Raw genomic sequence first — 19654 nt, 5'->3', positions numbered from 1 at the left:
TCCCTGCTACCCTCCCCGCAAAATCAGTTGCTTTTATTAAGCCATCTGAGGTTGCTGAAGAAATATGAGTTTTCTTTAAATGTTTATCAATGTGACAAATTTTTAAGAGCTGAAAACCACAACTCCCTATACCTTTGATTATCCTGGGTCCCTGGATGAATTGTATTTACACAGATAATGATGTTTCATTTTCCCACCCTTGGAAGGATGCAGTTGTTTCAGTAATAAAAGTAGCCTGGGAAAAATAGTTTTGGACTTTAGGTAAAAGTAGCACAAAGTTGCTGAGTGACTCACTTATCTAGCTTCTCATTAGCTTGCCGCCAATGTGTCTGCTCTTTCTTCCATCTCAAATTTTCATTTAGGCCTGGAAATCGGTCGTTCCCTAGGAGTTAAGAAATGCATGATAGGAATTTGATTAGCATGAAACCCTTCAAGATAACCAGAAGTTCATAACAAGCTCCACTGAGAGGCCTCAGCACCATTTCTCGGGCTAATTAGAGTCCATGCAGGTTGCTGGTAGGAGACAAAGTCACCATGCTTATGTCCAAGTTAGCCTGCTCTTTGGTTGATAGACTAGAATATAAGAAGAACCTCTGCCTTTCTGGAGTGTCAGAGAGACATTTCTCACGAGCAGAGGATTCCTGTGAAACTCTGGAGGCTTACTGAATTATTGGGTACAAAAGTATGGGTGTCAAATGAGGGTGCCTGACCACCACTGAAAACTATGAGCTCCCTCCAAGTTCCCTGCCACTGTGTCCCTTTGAATACAATAAGCTGTCACTCTTTTACTTTGAGCATGGTGAATAAGACTGAGGGTACTTGGGGATTTCATTCTATTCAAGTTCAGCCTTTTTGAGATCATTCCTTCTGTGGTGGAACCCTTGAATGACTGGGACACTGAAGCCATTTCAGGGAATTGGTTCCATTCTAATAGTGCCCTGAATGATTGCAGGAGATGATCTTGGGCCCAGAACTGTTGAGTTTCTTGACCATGCTCTGAATAGACTAGCCAAATGTCACATAGAAAGGCCTCAGCCTTGAGGGAAACACCTTCCACCTCCCCCATGACTGACATTCTTAGAGGTGACCTTTTACCATCAACAAGTTTTAATTAAAAGATGTCATTTGGTGATGTTTCCAGGGTTCCTATGATCGTAGAACAGCACTTTCCCTCAAAGTCACAGGGGTAACACAAATGTCATGCACAGACTCCCAGAATCTGCTGTCTCTGACACTACTGTAAATATCTCAAGAAAGTCATGGTTTCTAATCATGTTGGGAGGACATTCCTCCCCACAAACAGTGAAAAGACTGCTTGACAGAGAGCAGGGAAGGGCCAGTTCAACACACCTGGAGCCCGGCGGCGCATCATCTCCCCTCTGGCCCCTTCTCCACGGAGCAAAGCCTCTTCTAGCCGGGCCTTGACATCCCTTGACTTCTGCAGGACTTGGGTACTGACTTTGTCAGAATTCTGTTTTCCCTGGACAAGACAGAGGTAGGAGGACATGTCCTTTGGTGAGATCTCCGTTGATGTGGAGAATTACCAAAACAGTACACTCCACAGTGATGCTAGCCAGATTTGACATGTGCTACACTGAGATGCTGTTCTGGGGAATCCTATGGCCAAAACTCTGTTAACAGAAATGGGGTTCTCTCTGCACAAGGCAGAGATCCTTTCCCTGTGAAATGATCATATCTATACCTACAAATGGGTTATGGATTTGAATATAGAAATGAGAAAAATCAATGATGCCTCCATGGCCCAAACAAAGGGGATGAGTAACAAGACAGAATTGCAATTGAGAGATAAGAGCTGGTGTAAAGTTGTGCCACTCTAGACTTACCTTATACTCAAAACATAAGACACAGATGAAAAGTAGGTCTAAAATCCTGTTGAGCTGCATTGATGGCAGGTCAGCAATCCACTTCCTAATGAGGCTCTGATCAGCATTTTTCATGATCCAGAGGAAGCAGATCATGAGGTTGCGAGTAGTGTCCGCGTTCAGCATGTTGTACTGCTTATAGGGCTGGAGGGAGGCAGATTGGGGGGTGGTGGCCAGGGAAGAAGTCAAGCAACAGAAAAATTTGAGGCTTAACAGTCAAGCAACAGAAAAATTCAAGGTGTTCTCTTAGAATACCATGACTGTACTTCATTGCTAGGCTGGAGATCTGTTTCCAGGAGCCCTGCCTTCCCTAGGCAGGGGAAGCGGTGTTCTTTGTGTAGGGCTACTCAGCAAAGGGGCTCACCTGGGGCAATATTTGAGCTAGGCTTTCAGCAGGCATCTGAGTACCTCTGTCTTAGGAGCAGTGTGGTCTGGTGATCTGCCCTGGGCCTTGATCATGCATGCTGCAATCCCAGTGATACAAAGAGGCTTTCATGCTGCTAAGATCTCCAAGTATTTCTCCTTCATGCTGGACAGCAGAGGATTAGACTTATAGGGGAGAAGGAAACTGGCTGGGTGCCATGAATAACCTTGCTGTTGAAGATTTAGCTTATTTGTTACATAGTGCAAAGTACAACATTAAGGGTCATGAACTGCTCAGCAAATTAATCAAATCCATGTTTGTGGAGTTCTCTGTAATGGAGGTTTAACCATAATTTATGTTTGCCTAGGGCTGGGGTGTGGGGGTTCAGGCTATTTGCTTTAATATTTTGGCCACAAGTATTCATTTTAAAGTGCTGAGCACACTCTCTGTTACTCATCTCATCAACACAAACAACAGTAATGAGGCTGCACCCTTGGTTCATGCAGCGTAGCTAATATCCAGTGGAATGTACTGGTGAAATTGCAATGAGGAATTTGTGGGTATGGGAGGGAAATGTTAGTTTTGGATGGAAATAATAGAGGTTATAAAGCAACTTTAACTTAGTTATTCTGAGTTTGTTGACAAGAATAAAGGAAATTTTGAGATATAACCTCACAAGGACTATGTTCTAACAGGTGAACTTCGGGCTTTTGAGTTTTTCCCTTAGAGGCCAATAATGTAAAAGGCATATACCACCTCAAGCAGCTAACTTTGATAAGATGGATATTAGAAAGGTGGAGGTCATAAAACACAGTATTTCTCCACTGTGATTTGACATCAGTGATGTCAAATCTCAAACGTCTTTTCTCTGTGTCGTCTTCCTGCCTCACTGCCCCCTCAGTCCGCATGGGGATGGGGCTTGCTAAGTGCTGGAAGGAAGAGAAGAAAGTCATCCAGTAAGAAGAGTTAGGTCAGGATGCTGCTTTCTCACAGGAGAAGCAAGTTAAATTCTCTGCACATCTATACCCTACATTGAAATGCAAAAGTAAATGACATTGGAGAATGCAGCGCGGTCTTCACAAGGGATAGTCAGAGCTCGTCAATGAACAGAGATGAATCCCACCTCAAATGAATCAGAGGATACATTCCCAGAGGAGCCCCTCTTTAAGCCCACAGAGTCCATGCAAAAGGACAGAGCCAAACAACCCACCACAGGCTCCCTGCGGTCCTAGAAAAGCTGCAATCTTTGGCTTAAGAAGCCCTCACGCTAAGCTACCAGCCTCCTTCAGTCTTCTTTTGGAGGCATAACACAGTATGAATTACACACACCTAGACTCAACACAGCCTAAGTCTCCACCCTCAGGGAGCCTTGGTTTGATCTCCTTTGCAATGATTGCAGATTTCCCAAGTTTTCATCTTTTCTGGTTTCTTGAACTTGAACTCAGCACCACTGGGACTGCCTGAATTTGATCTGCACATCTCTTGCTGTTGCCAAAATCCTTTCTGACTTGTGTGCACCTCCGCTGCCAACCTCACAATGATTCTTTACAGCAAAATTAGGCAGAAAGCATCAACGCCTGCTCTAAGCTGAGTTCTCCCATCAGAAGATGACAGGAGAGGCTGGGCACAGTGGCTCATGCCTGTAATCCCAGCAGTTTGGGAGGCTGAAGTGAGTGTATCATCTGAGGTTGGCAGTTTGAGACCAGCCTGGCCAACATGGCAAAACCCCGTCTCTACTAAAAAATACAAAAAAATTAGCCAGGTGTGGTGGTACATGCCTGTAATCCCAGCTAATCAGGAGGCTGAGACATGAAGAACGGGGGAGGCAGAGGTTGCAGTGAACTGAGATTGCACCACTGCACTCCAGCCTGTGCTACAGAGTGAGACTCTGTCTCAAAAAACAAAACAAAACAAAACAGATGACAGAAGACATGACATGAAAAATCAACCAGACACATGTGCACCAACATACCAAGGAAGACAGCACTATTCCACTTGTTTTCAAATTGAAATTATTCCCTGCTATGGCCAGAGCCACATTCTGGTTAATGGCACCAGCTCCTTCTTGTTCTTCATCCGAGCCACTGGTGCGGTATCTGCGAGTATCTACACCTGCAATGAAAACATCATTTGTGATGTCAAGTCAGACATGACATTTCCCTATGTCCCCTACCCAATAAGAGACTGATACTTCTTAGTCACTAAAGTCAGCACAGTAATTTTAAACCTGACGTTTAGCGTTATGTATTTGCTATCATCTATAGGAAAATACAGCAGGCTAAGAAAAGAGACAATGTCTAGCACAAGATTAGGCTAGAAATTAATTTTTCAAATTGTATGAACAAAAAGTTTTCAAAACATCCATAATAGTTTCCTGTAACATAATTTTTTAAACTTTATTATCTATTCTAATAATTGACATTATTTTAAATAATGACCAAATAGAAGAAACCTACAATTGCAGAATTAAGCAAGTACCTTATATAGAATAATAACCTATTATCACAGGTTCAGCAACAATTTGTTATATTTCAAATGTTTAAAATGAGTATCAATTTATTGTATCTATGTAATATAGACATATCCATATTTATAGATAGGTTTAGATGTATGTAAGCAAAAAAAAAAAAAAAGGATAAACCATTTAAAAGTCTGGTTTTTAAGAATGCTACCAAGCATACAATAAAAACTATTAATATTTCAAGCAGTTCTGGGGAAAGTGTGGTAAAATATTCACAACTGATTGAATCACTGATGTTTTACTAAAAACTCATGTTTTTCTAGACCTGTCGACATTACAGCGATCTGGGCCTTCAACTATTGAGAAAAATTTAAGTGTAAATAACATTTCTTCCACTAAAGTTGTGAAAACAAAACCCAGTTCTTCTTATTTATTTATTTGTTTATTTATTTTTAGACAAAGTCTCACACTATCATCCAGGCTGGAGCGCGGTGGCGCCATCTCCGCTCACTGCAATCTCCGCCTCCATCCTCCTACCTCAGCCTCCCAAGTAGCTGGGATTACAGGTGTGTCATCACGCCTGGCTAATTTTTGTATTTTTAGTGGACACAGGGTTTCGCCACGTTGGTCAGGCTGGTCTTGAACCCTTGGCCTCAAGTGATTGGTCCACCTTGGCCTCCCAAAGTGCTGGGATTACAGGGGTGAGCTACCACATGTAGCCAAAACCCAATTTTTAGAAATAATTATTAAGGCCACTGGAATTTTAAACAAATGGTTAAATAAACAGCACATGGAAATTATGCAAGACCTGATAACATTATCACAACTAACATAGAGATACATTCTAATTTCCCCTTAATCGCCATAGGGTTATAGTTACAAGAAAAAGCAGGAAAGATACAAACATGTGCTGTGCAAAATGCTTTTACAGAAGTTCTTCAGTTTCATCTTTATCTTAACCCTAAAAGATAGGCCTTGTTATCACATTTTTACAGTTTACAGAGGAAAGGAAGGCATGGATAAGTTGAGCCTTTCAACGGTCACTTATATTCATAAATGGGGCTGGAATCTGAATTCAGATGCATCTTTTTGAAAGACTATATTCTTATGAGTTTATCAACCTGAAGATTCTATATTTAATAGATGTACTATGTAACCTATAACAATAAAATACTTTTCACTGTTTTCTTTCATCAGCTCCATCATGACCATGAAGTTCAATGCATATACAAAGAAGTCTTTGAGGTTTAAAAGCCTCGGAGAACAAATGTTGAAAAGTTCTGATTCCGAGTCACTGATATGGAATATTCTAATTGACAAGAGAACTGTGGAGAATGTGTGCTAAAGTGGTTCCTGGCTTTGGGAACAAGCAGGCTCTTGAAATGGAACTTTTTAGAAACTTTCCAGCATGGATTCTCAAAATGAGCTGCAAGTCACACGCCATGCTCTGCATTATGTCTGTAAATGCTACAAACAACTCTGTTTTCAGTTCCCCGCAATCAGGAGCTACTAGAGGAAGCTGCTGACCTCATGGTGCAGCTTGCTCAGACCTGTGTGCTGAGTTTGTTTCTGTCATTTCCTTGCACTCTTGCCCCAATAGAACTCCACAAACCCTAACTCCTGTCTCAACCTTTCTCTTCCGAGTTACCCCGTTAGCAGTTTGCTGGAGGATTTTTTTTTCAAGAAAGGAGAGAATTACTTCCACAGGAATACTTGATTTTCATTTTACGATTTGTTTGAATTAAAGACTATAGGTGTTTGGTCCCATTTTCATGAACTAAATACTTGTCACCGTAATAATACTATAAATAATTTAGTCACATATGACACTTTCCATATGGAGGTGGGAAAACCTGGATGGTTCCAAGATTTCAAGGATGACTACCTGTAAGGAGGTTGGGCTCAGGGAAGCATTCCCCAGATCCCAGCACCCTTCAGCTGCCAAGAGAGCAGCATGGACATTTCCAAAACTTCTCTTGAGCTGGAGGAAAAGCAAGAACTACTCCGACGGGATAGGAATTGTGTGTGTGTGTGTGTGCGCACACGTGTGTGTGCGCGCACACATGTACGTTGTGGAGAGGGTAGGCCGATGGACTGCCTTTCTCAAGTCAACATAAGAAGTTCTTCTATTTAGGAGGATTTTTTTCCTCTGCATTCCTTAATCCACACTGTAATTTGTAAATAGATTCAGGGGTTTCACAAAACCCCTTTAAGACAACTTAGCCTTTCCTCTTGTTGCTAATCTAGAGATATTAACCTCAAAATTAGCCACTTAGTGCCAAGGGCAATATTTCTCTGCTTTCAGAATTTTCTAATATTGACATATGCCATGATTTTTTTTTGCATGGAACAATTATTTGGGTTCATTTGAGGCTGCTTTTTTGCTTACATATTCATAAAAGAAAAGGGAAGGAACACCTTTATGTCAAGTTGTTAGAGCATGATCTCCAAAGGGAGTAATTCTGTTATTATTTCATCCTTTGTGGTGTATGGTTTATAAAGTTCATCCCATACCAGCAGATCAATGAATGAATAAACGAATTCACAAAAAAATAAGTAAACAATTTCTAAACAAAAAACACATTTGGGGCTATGTGCCTTTTTTTTTTTTTTTTAACTGATTGGGGCCTGTGTTAAAGGGGTTTGGAGACCATTGTTGTGAAGAATTGCTCATATGAACATATCAGCACTGTAACAAATGAGAGACCTCATTCGGATGGGGCATTTGGCAGGGGTCGCCATCAGTCCAAGAAAGAAAACAGAAGGGCAATTACCTGTAAAGTCACAGAGCTGTGGCAAAGCATCCAAAATGATGCCAACTAAAGGTAGGTAAAGGGCAGCGATTTTGACCTTCACCTCTGGTTTGACACAGCGTGGGTCCAGGTCATGAGAACTTAGCAGGCTGTGGATGGCACTGACAGCTTTCCTTTGTACTTTGCTGATTCTGTTGGCACAACACAGGAATCAAAAGGTTATGGTGAAGGGAAATTGACTAAAGAGCTCTTAAACAGTCAAGAGTGATCAAAATGCTCCTAAGCAATGAGGTGACTATGAAAACCAAGCAATACAGGATAGAATTATATAGAATCCAGAAATAGACTGCCTGTGTTCTAACCCTGGGTCTGCTCTTTAGTATGATGTTTTCAAGTTCGTCATATTGTAGCATCACTATTTCATTCCTTTTTATTGCTAAATAATATTCCATTAGTGAATTTTATTTATCCATTCATCAATTGATAAACATTTGGATTGTTTCTGCTTTTGAGCTATTATGAGTTATGAATATTTGTGTACAAGTTTTAAGTTTTACTTTTCCTGGGTACATACCTCAGAGTACATTTGCTGGCTTGTATGGTAACTCTCTGTTTAACTTTTTTTTTTTTTTTTTTGAGACAGAGTTGCTCAGGCTGGAGTGCAATGGCATGATCTTGGCTCACTACAACCTCCACCTCCTGGGTTCAAGTAATTCTTCTGACTCAGCCTCCCGAGTAGCTGGGACTACAGGCACCAGCCACCACATACAGCTAATTTTTGTATTTTTAGTAGAGACAGGGTTTCACCATGTTGGCCAGGCTGGTCTTGAACTCCTTGCCTCAAATGATCTGCCCGCCTCAGCCTCCCAAAGTGCTGAGGTTATAGGCGTGAGCCACCATGCCCAGCCTCTGTTTAACTTTTAGAGGAATCAGCAAGTTGTTTGCAACGGTGGCTGCACAATTTTACATTCCCACCAGCAGTGTCTGAAGACTCCATTTTATTCTTGCCAACACTTTATTACCTGTCTTCTTTATTATACTCATCTTTGTGGCTATCAAGCGGTATTTAATTGTGATTTTAATATGCATTTCCCTGATGGCTAATGATGCTGAACACCTTTTCCTGGTCTTATGGCCATATCTTCTTTGGAGAAATGTCCATTCTGATCTTTTGCCTTTTAAAAAAACTGAGTTATTTGTCTTTTTACTACTGAGTTGTAAGATTTTAAAATATATATTCCAGATACAAGTCCCCTATTAGGTTTTTGATTTGCAAATATTTTCTCCCATTTTGTGGGTTGTCTTTTCATTTTTTTGATGGTGTCCTATAAATCACAAAAGTTTTAATTTTACTGAAGTCCTGTTATCTTTTTTTTTCTTGTTACTCATACTTTTGAGTGTGTCATATCTAAAAAACCATTGCCTTTTCTAAGTCTATGATGATTACCTCTATAATTTTATGGAACAATTTTATAGCTTTAGCTCTCACATTTAGGTCTTTGATCTATTTGAGTTAATTTTTGTATATGGTGTAATATAGGGTCCAACTTCATTCTTTTCAATGTGGATACCCAGTTGTCCCAACACCAGTTACTGAAAACTCTATTTTCCCCCCATTGAGTTGTTTTGGCACTCTTGTCAAAAATCAATTGACTATAAATACGAAGATTTATTTTTGGACTCCTAACTCAATTTCATTGATCTATATGTCTATCATACGTCAGAACCCCATAGTCTTGACTACTTTTGCTGTATACTAAGTTTTGAAATTGAGAAGTGTGAGTCCTCCAGTTTTGTTCTTGTTTTTCAAGGTTGTTTTGGTTATACTGGGTCCCTTGAATTTCCACATGAATTTTAGGATCAGTTTGCTAATTTCTGCCAAAAAAAACAAAAAACAAAAAACAAGCTAGAATTCTGAGAAGTGCATTTAATCTATGGATCAATTTGGGGAGTATTGCTATTTTAATAATATTAAGTCTTCTGATTCATGAACATATGATATCCCTCCATTTATTTACATCTTTATTTCTTTCAACAGTGTTTTGTCATTTTTAGCATATAACTCTTGTATTTCTTTTGTTACATTTATTCCTAAATATTTTTTCTTTGTGATGCTCTTTTATATGAAATTGTTTTCTTAATTTCATTTTCAGATTGCTCATCGTAAGTGTGTAGAAACACAATTGATTCTTGTACCATGAAACCCTGCTGAACTCATTTATTAGTTCTAATAGAGTTTTTTGTGGATTCCTTGAGGTTTTCTACAAACAAGATTATGCCATCTATGAATAGAGATAGTTTTGCTTCCTTTCCAATTTAAATGCTATCTTTTCTTTTCTTTTTTCTTTTTTTTTTGAGACAGTCTTACTCTGTGGCCTAGGCTGGAGTGCAGTGGCGCGATCTTGGCTCACTACAACCTCCGCTTTCTGGGATCAAGAAATTCTCCAGCCTGAGCCTCCCAAGTAGCTGGGACTACAAGCACAAGCCACCAATGCCCAGCTAGTTTTTATATTTTTTGTAGAGATGGGGTTTCGCCATGTTGCTCAGGCTGTGCTCAATCTCCTGGGCTCAAAGCAATCTGTCCACTTTGGCCTCCCAAAGTGCTGGGATTACAGGCATGAGCCATCACACCTGGTGTAGATGTCTTTTGTTTTATTTTTTGCCTACTTGCCCTAGATAGAACTCCTAGTATATGTTGAATAGAAGTGGCAAGCGTAGACATTTTTGTCTTGTTCCTAATCTTAGGGAGAAAACCCTCAGTTTTTCACTAAAAGTGTCACATTAGCTGTGGATTTTTCATAGAGGCCCTTAAGTCGAGGCAAGTTCTCTTATTTCCTAAAAGGAATGTTGAGTGTTTTTTTTTTTTTTTTTAAATCAGGAAGGGTTATTAGATTTTATTAAATGCTTTTCTTTGCATCTACTAAGATGATTGTATGGGACTTGTCCTTTATTTTATTAATATGGTACATCAATCGATTTTCAGATATGAAGCCTATCTTGCATTCCTAAGATAAATCCTACTTCGCCATGGTGTATAATCCTTTTTATATGTTGTTGGATTCAGTTTGCTAGTTTTTGGTGAGGGTCTTACACCTATATTCATCAGATACTGGTCTGTAGTTTTCTCACGATGTCTTTGTCTGGTTTAGTATAGGGTAATGCTAGCTTCATAGAACAAGTTGGGAAGTATCCCACCTCTTCTAGGCCTTGGAATAGAAGACTAGAAGTTGGTAAAAAATTAGAATTAATTCTTTTAAAAATATTTGATAGAATTCATCAGTAAAGCCCCCCAGGTTTGGGCTTTTATTGTGGGAAGTATTTAATTTTTAAAATTTTAATTATTATTATTATTCGTGATAGTTTTGCCCTTGTTGCCCAGGCTGGAGTGCATTGGCATGACCTCGGCTCACTGCAATCTCTGCCTTCCAGTCTCAAATGATTCTCCTGCCTCAGCTTCCCAAGTAGCTGAAATTATGGATGTCCGCCACCACACCCAGCTAATTTTTGTATTTTTAGTAGAGACAGGGTTTCATCATGTTGGCCAGGCTGGTCTTGAACTCTTGACCTCAGGTGATCCACTCGCCTTGGGCTCCCAAAGGGCTGGGATTACGGGTGTGAGCCACCGCGCCCAGCCTAAATTTTTAATCTCTGTGGGTACATAGTAGGTGTATGTGGGAAGTTTGATTACTAACTCAATCTCTTTACTTGCTGTAGGTCCATTTGGATTTTCTATCTCTTCTTGGAGTCAATTTTAGTACTTTGTACCTTTTAAGGAATTTGTTCATTTAATCTAGGTTATCAATCTGATGGCTTTCAATTGTTCACAGTATTCTTTTATAATCCTTTTTATTTCTGTAAGGTCTGTTGTGATATCCCCCCTTTCAATTACGATTTTAGGAATTCAGTCTTCTTCCTTTTTTCTTGGTCAGTTCAGCTAAAGATTGGTGAATTTTGTTGCTCTTTTGAAATAACAAACTTTTCACCTTGCAGATTTCCGTGACTGTTTTTCTATTCTTTATTTCATTTATTTTGGCTGTCACCTTTGTTATTCCCTGCCATCTGCCTGCTTTGAATTGTTTGCTCTTCTTTTCCTAGCTCAGAGTATATTCTTTTGACATTTTGTTAAGACCATGTACACATATTTATTAGACTATTCAAGAACAGTATATTAAAATTAAAAAATAGGCTGTATTTATACCCCCAAAGAAATGAGTTCTAATGTCCACCCAAAACCATGCACAGCTGTGTTCACAGCAGCTGTTTTCATAATAGCCACAAACGGAATGCAGCCCAAATGTCAATTTACAGTAGAGAAATTATAGTAGACAAAGGAATATGACATACAGTTGAAAAAAAATGAATCCTAACACATGTGACCATCCTGAAGGATCTCACAATCACAACATTCAGCAAAAGACTATGAAATTCAGTAACAGGCAATATTAATTTCTGGTGATAAGAGTCAGAATAGTGGTTACTTGAGGGGGGCCTGTAACTGAGAGAGGATAACGGAATATTATATTTTTGATCTGACTGGTGGTTATTCAAACATATTCACAGGATACATTAATTGCACTTTATACTTAAGATTTGGGTCCTGTATGTAAATTATACTATAATAAAAAGTAAATAAAATATATAGTGGAGTATCTGGAACCTAGTCATAGATGTTCAATTTTAAAAATCTACATTTTTTTTCTTTCAAACAAAATAAGGCTACATCAGAATTCAATGTTATATAGAAAATATTAACCAAAATTTTAAATGACTCAGATTCTTGCACTGTGGCTAAAGTAAGATAATTGTAGATTGCATTTCCAAAGCTGCTGTCGTTCTAAGTCTGTGGTCCTGACAATGGGTTCTGTTTTGAATTAGGCATTGCAATTTGCTAGCTTATTACAAAGATGATAGACAATTTCTAAATGCTTGAAAAATACTGTGGATTTCATGATGCATGGACATTTGTGGATATACCCAGGTGTCAGAGATCTAAGGGAAACCCAGTAGAAACTGGAGCTGTGGCTCCTTAGGAGTTCAGGTACTGAGGTGTGTCCCTCTGGCCCTTGCCCCATGGATGTACATGTGTTGGCAAGTCTGCTAACTGTCTTGGAAGCAAAAAAGAAAAAAAAAAGGGGGCTGATCAATAGAAAGTATTGTTGAAGCATGACATTGTCCTGAGGTTTTAGCTCACATGATGAAATTGTGACAGTATGTCTAATGACTTTCCAGGAGAGTAACTGACATCCCAGCAATCAGGGATTATTGTGTTGCCAAAGGAATTACACTGTAACTCACTTGCGGGAGAAAAGGTACTAAGAGTGTGTGTGAGAGTGTGTGTGTGTGTGTGTGTGTGTGTTTGAAGACTATATCCACCTGATTAAACATAATTACAGGATTATCTCTGAAAATACTCTACCCTGTTGCTAGTAATATAACAGCAACAATTTTACAAGGAATCCAGAACAGACGTCAGGGCTGTTTCCAGCTAGAATGAAAATAGAAAATAGAAACTACGCTATAGTAAATACTAAAGATTGTTTCTAGAAATCACTTAAACTACTGTTATTAAAGGACAACTAAGAAAATGTATGTACATGTTTGTGCGTAAAGGCAATTTTCTTTGTGTTCAAACTTTCTTCTTAGTATCTTACTTATTAGCATATGTGTTCGGTGCACTTTTTGTTGCTGTGGAAATTTGTGTTAGCTGTAAGGTAGAACATTCTACTGAGATAATTGGGGGAAATTTAGTTGGAGTTGAGAAGATAAAATTGAAGCCATGGAAAGTGAAGTTCTCAAAGGATATACTCAGGACCAGGTTATCTGGAAGGAGGCAGAAATGAGAGCTAAGAGCATGAGATTCCCCCACACTATCCTGCCAGGAGACAGACATAGAGTCACTTAAGCAGTGTCAGCATGAGTACATTGCTTGGGATGCATGTGACTGTCGCAGTTGCACAAACTCGATGTGCTCCTGTATTTGTTTCATGCAGGAACCTTCTGTTTCCTTCACTAAATTGTAAGCACTTTGAGAGAACTTGAGAAATTCCATTTAGACAAAAATCCATCCATAACATACAGCAATGCTACCATTAATTAGCAAACATTATTCTGGAAACTTCTTTAGCATAGGAGACATGGAAACAGGTTCTCTGGGCAGGGAGATGGTTTGATATAGGAGAGTGGGTCCTGGGAAGGGACTGGGAAGACCATGGCTTTAGATTTGGTTCTCTGTTATGGAATAGTGGGCAAGTTCCTACAATTCCGTATGCCTAATCTAAATACCAGACGTGTTGAACCTCAATCACTTTCCAATCCTAATTATCTTTGAATCTGAGTCCCTGGATGGTGAGCTCTAGAGGGACAGGGAATTTTGTCTGTTTTGTGCACTGATCTATCTCTGATGGAATCTAACACCTAACTGTCTGTCCCATGGAAGGCATTCAATAATTGTTGAATGGAATGAATAATATTTTAGAAGGCCTTACCTTTTTCAGTCTAATCAGGTAGGCTGTGGGTTTCTGATTCTATGAGCTCATGGAGCACAGGGAGAGAAGGAAAGAAGGGGGTGGTCCACCTCTCTCTCTGTTGACTTCTAGGCTAGATATTGCCACATGTCCCTGAGTAATCAGATAGATAAGAGGTAAAAGGATTCAGAAGCCCTGGATGTCTGGCGTCTCTTGTCCTGAGAAGCACTGTTTGCAAGAAACCTAATCTGGGCACAGGGCAGCTGCCTTCTCAGCAGCTATTATTTCCTTAATCAGCATTGAACCAAGTGACATCTTGTGGTTGCCTCTGTATGCTATCCCCTTTGTTAAAAATGGCTTTGTTCCTAGGGAGTTCACTAATCAAAGCATCCTTGGGAAATCTGCTTTAGTAGAACTGGTAAATTCCATTCAAATAGGTGACCAAGAGAAGTCGTTTTGTAGTTCTTGCCCATCCCTTGTGCCTTTCTACATGCCTATGGGTACCACTTTCTCAAGACAGATGTTTCTACTCCTCAGAACTGGTTGACAGTAGAGTTTTTTTTTTTACCAAGTATGAGAAGCTGGACTGCAAATTTTATTAAGGAACATCTTTTTTTTGGGTTTCATCTTTCATTTTAAATGCCAGAAACATACCCTTCCACTTCGGCATCCAGGGCAGCAGCCAGTTCTGTGAAGAGGAGCCCGGTGAGGAAGTGCTGCTGGCGGTACTCAGAAGTCAGATCGAACATGCTGGCGATCTTCTGGTCCTGGAAACTGGAGCAGGAGCTTGAGTTCTACAGAAAATGCAAGGAGCCATTTTATGAGTCACAGGAACTGGAATGAAAATAGTGATGGCTAGTGTTTACTGAGCCCTTGCCCCAGCCAGGATTTGTGAGCCCTCCCCAGTGAGGTAGGTACTGCTGGGGCCAGATAAGGCAGATAAGGAAACTGAGGCACAGAGTGGTTACTGCGCTTTCCCATCCCCACAGAGAGAAGATTGCCCAGTGGGAAAGATGAAAATAAAGCACCCAAGGTCTGTTGAGAAATGAATGACACTCCCTTCCCCACCTGAAATCAAAAGCTGAAGATACAAAACCTAGGATAAAATCTGGACAGAGAAAGAAGAATCTTACCCGGTCGTGTGGCTGGCAGCAGGCAATTCCTCTATAACCAAATGCCTTTTGCTTAAGGCCCTGCTTACTTAGGTACCTTTTTTTATTTTTTGAAAGACAGAGTCTCACTCTGTCACCCAGGCTGGAGTGCAGTGGCATGGTCTCAGCTCACTGCAACCTCCGTCTCCCGGGTTCAAGCAATTCTCATGCCTCAGCGTCCCAAGTAGCTGGGACTACAGTCACACCAGCACGCCTGATGCATTTTTATATTTTTAGTAGAGATGAGTTTTCATTGTGTTGGTCAGGCTGGTAACTCCTGGCCTCAAGTGATCTGCTCCCTTTGGCCTCTGAAGGTGCTGGGATTACAAGTGTGAGCCACTGTGCCTGGCCTCAGCTACGCTTGTGAATTTGGCTTAAGCACATTGTCAGACTTTTGCTGACCTGGAACTACAAGTGATGTCAGGGAAGGAAGTATTAGATTTACCGGTCCTCGGTAATTTCTGTCCTGTATTTGTATCCTGGGAGCACACTTTATATTTCATTAAGAGCATCTAAAGTGTCTTTAGAAATCCTTCATGGTTTTGTGAGCCTGGCCCTGGGTTTGGCCACTCCCTGGGGCAGTCAGAAGGGGAAGGTAGGAAGGAACCTAGGGCAAGCTTAGTCCAGGGAAGTTTTAGGACTTAAGCTGCTGGGCAGGAAGCAGCAAAAAGTTTACACAGTTTGAATTGCTGCTTGTGAGTAGGATCTTTCCCTGTTCACAGTAAGACGGTCATGTAGCTAAGATCTGGATCATGTCATATGGCATATATGGCTAAGTTTTTGTCGGTTAGTAAGACAAGCCTTCACTTTCGTACTAGTATCAAGGAATATGCAACAGAAATATAACCTAACAAGGAGAAATTTTGCCTGATGCTCTGAGCTACTGATGTGACTATCAAACAGCGTGTTCTTAAAGTTATTCCAGAGGACACTAGCCCTTCGAAAAATGTACAAGGTGGGGTGGGGATTCCATGTCAAATCATTTTGGGAATCACTGCTTACCATGCACACTTCCTCCCATTTCCTCTTCTGTTTCTTGTGCATTTACAATTGACATGAACACGTTAAAGCCTCTTAGAGGGCCTACTGCTAAGAACATATGGTTTCCAAAACTTATTTACTTTGGAATCCTCTATTTGCTTAATATAATAATTGGCTAATGTCAGACAAAGGAAGATTTGAGACTTTTCTATGAGTTTCTAGATTTCATAGAGCTTACTGGATTCTTTGCTTTACTTAACCTGATCAGGAACCCTTGAGCCTGGGGAGAAACCAATTACTTAGATTGTAAACTCTTAACTAGTGGTGCAACTTCAGGGTAGCATACTTGATCTGGTTTGAATAGTTTGATTTTTCATCGAATTAATAAGACTAATCTTTATAGGCAATACATGATTACACTGAGCTAGTTAAATGAAATAGCTTGAATAATTCTTTTAGTTAAATAATTCGTTTATTACCTGGGAAGATATGGAAGGACAAGGAGATGTTGGAGCAGTATCAGCATTCATAAAAAAAAGGTTCAGATTGAGGTAATGTTCATGGCTACAGAGGATTCTCAGGAACTCCAGCCTCATGGAAATGAGCGTTGGAAGGTTATTGAGCTTGGCTGACAGCTGGGAAGAAAAACGAAAAGAGGAATGAAACATTTATTATAAGGTAAGTAAAGTTTGGGTTGGCAGACACAAAAATATCCTTTCTCTCCAGATTAAGGCAATCAATTTAATAAAAACTAATGGGATAGTGCAACAGATGGTAAATTCTGCATTACAGGGAAGTCTAATACATTTTCATTCATTACTGTTCCCCTTAGTGATTCTAGCCTAATAGCTGTCCAAAATGAGGATTCTTATCCCAATCTCCACTTCGTCAAATCTTTAATACCATGGGAAGCCTGTGCTGAAAATCTTGAGGTACATCTTCAGTGTAACATAATTAATTTTACAAAAACTCTTCTGTGTTCGAGAAACCAAATGAAAGGAGTTGACCTCACATGAGCCCATATGAAACTAATAGAATATGACTAGATGACTTTCATGCTACAGGTGTTCTTTCGTAGTTTCTAATTAAAGGCCCCACTGGAAAGTTGTAGAACCAGTTCCCTAGAGAAACGCATCAAACTGTTTAGGAAAGTACATAGTACCTGCAAAAAAACTCAAGGAGCTTGTCCCAGAGTGAGAGAGGATGAAATGGAGAAGAAAGAGAAAAAGCTAGAAGAGTTTTTAGGAAAAATCTTCCTTTAAAAAATAAACCATGAAGCAAGCAATGAAAAGCAGACAAAGGTGACAGTCTCGAAGAAACTACCTTGCTTCCCCCAAGCAAGATGAACAACTGAAAGACCCAGACTCAGAGACAGCTCCTCTAAAGGCAAAGTAGGGGAAGGAAGGGGCGCTGATGCACCTTGAGCCCTTCAATATTTCATCATTATCACCCCGACCCCAGCACAGAAATATGAAGGATCATCCTTGTGATGGACATGCCTCCTCTTCACTTACCTCAAGAGCAGTTTTCTAAACTATGTATATATAGTTTAGAAATATATATATATATCGTTTTTTTTTTTTTTTAGACAGAGTCTTGCTCTGTTGGACTAGAGTGCAGTGGCATGATCTCGGCTCACTGCAACCTCCACCTCCTGGGTTCAAGCAATTCTCCTGCCTCAGCCTCCTGAGTAGCTGGGATTACAGGTGCGCATCAACATGCCCAGCTCATTTTTTGTATTTTTAGTAGATATGGGGTTCTAACCATATTGACCAGGCCGGTCTTGAACTCCTGGCCTCGGGTGATCCCCCCGCCTCGGCCTCCCAAAGTGCTGGGATTACAGACTAAACAATATAATTTAAATGAACACATATTTTCAGCCATTTTACAAGAAGCCCTTGTGTTGTGGGACATACTGCCTATAGAGTTAATTCATAGTTAGACTTCCACTTAAAACAAGTAAAAATCATTATACATTATTTTAAAACCCAAACATACAACTTCTATGTAAGCACAGTTACCAGATCCCACAACCTTTTGATGTGCATTCCTGGCTGACTTTGGACCAGTGGAGCCACCAGCACACTGAAGGGATTCGAACTTGGTCATGTGCCTGTCACTCAGGTCACTCATTAACAGTTGTTGGGTCAAGCCAGTTATCAGAACTTGAACTCAGAAGACATTGGCACTTAAAAGAAGGCCCCACTATGGGTATCTTTCACAGGTCCCTTGAGACATCATTAAAGACAGACATTTCAGGCTGGGTGTGGTAGCTCACACCTGTAATCCCAGCATTTCGAGAGGCAGAGGAGGGCAGATCACTTGAGGCCAGGAGTTCAAGACCAGCCTGGCCAACATGGTAAAACCCTGTAGCTACCAAAAATATAAAAATTAGCCGGGCGTGGGGGCACACGCCTGTAATCCCAGCTACTCGGGAGGCTGAGGCAGGAGAATCGCTTGAACCTGGGAGGTGGAGTTTGCAGTGAGCCAAAATCATGCCACTGTATTCTGGCCTGGGCAACAGAGTAAGACTCCATCTCAAAAGAAAAAAAAAAAAATAGACATTTCAAAAATAATTTGAGTGATGTTTCAAAAGGAGGAGTAAGGTACATTCCAAAAACATCCTCCACAAAGGTCAAGACCCACAGTGCCCCTACCCAAGGGATGGGTGTTTACTTAGTGGCACATTGTAAGTGACAGAGAGTAATTGAGGAAATGGATTTGTCTATTGTTAGTGACTGTTAAAAAAGACTAAGGTTATATCCATTGCCACAAAGATGGCAGAAAACATAATAGGTTATGCAAGATGATAAAGTCAGGCGACTTTGGAAGAATACAACTTGCTTCAGGTATGCAGTTCATCCTGTATCTAGAGAGCTGGGATCAATGAATTAAATCACCATGAATGGGGGTCAGTGACCTTTTGAGGCCTGAGTGCCACTAATAGTGCTAAGTAACATCTGTGGATGTTACCAGCAGACACAGACCACAGAATCACTGGATAAATCTAATCCAGCCTAGTTTTGTTGCAGATGAGGAAATGAATGCCTCAAAGGCTGATGCTCCCAATCACAGAAGTAATCAATGGTGTCTCAGGAATCAGCATGCAGGCTTCTTGACTGCCGGTCTAGGGATCTTTGTCATTTGAGTCAAGGAGAGAAAGAAAAAAAGAACAGGTAACTAAAAGAAAAGGAAAGAATTTAAGAAGAAAGATAGTGAGCAAGAGAAAAGAAAGGAAAGAGAAAGAGAAAATAAAAACATGGGTTTTGCAGGGCAGGCAGAAATCTACCTTGGGTTGCCTTATTTCCCTGTTGGGAATGAAGGCTGCCTGCATGTGAGTAGCTGAGCCTGGGTCTACAGTGGTGATCTAGGGTATCTTTCATATATTCAGCTTAAAGTTTTGAAAACAGACTAACCTGGAATCCTAAATACCGAAGAGGGAGGGCAAGGAGGAGTGAAGCGTCCCTCTGCCTTTCTATTCTGGTGGATCCTGGGACAGAAGAGCTGCTGCAGGGCCGGGGTCAGGGCACATGGGATGGGGATGCTTGGGGACTTCTGATGCTTCCTTAGGATTCTTTATTATTCTGCTTCCTTCTC

The 19654-nt window shown here is 40.4% G+C and overlaps 1 protein-coding gene across 1 annotated transcript in view; it reads right to left on the bottom strand.

The window, feature by feature from the left end:
- DOCK8 (dedicator of cytokinesis 8) overlaps positions 1–19654 on the bottom strand; it is a 239907-nt gene that overhangs the window by 42500 nt on the left and 177753 nt on the right. The window contains exons 26-33 of the mRNA XM_031654757.1: positions 17120–17178; positions 16537–16692; positions 14580–14719; positions 7483–7652; positions 4220–4359; positions 1845–2027; positions 1351–1480; positions 295–382 (exon numbers count right to left, since the gene is read on the bottom strand). Of these exons, the coding sequence (XP_031510617.1) occupies positions 295–382; positions 1351–1480; positions 1845–2027; positions 4220–4359; positions 7483–7652; positions 14580–14719; positions 16537–16692; positions 17120–17178 (1066 nt within the window). The remainder of the gene's footprint in view (positions 1–294; positions 383–1350; positions 1481–1844; positions 2028–4219; positions 4360–7482; positions 7653–14579; positions 14720–16536; positions 16693–17119; positions 17179–19654) is intronic.

Source organism: Papio anubis, chromosome 13 (assembly GCF_008728515.1).
Source record: "Papio anubis isolate 15944 chromosome 13, Panubis1.0, whole genome shotgun sequence".
Taxonomy (NCBI): Eukaryota; Metazoa; Chordata; class Mammalia; order Primates; family Cercopithecidae; genus Papio; species Papio anubis.
The sequence above is the reverse complement of the archived record's forward strand: the minus strand, read 5'-3'. Positions and strand labels throughout refer to the sequence as shown.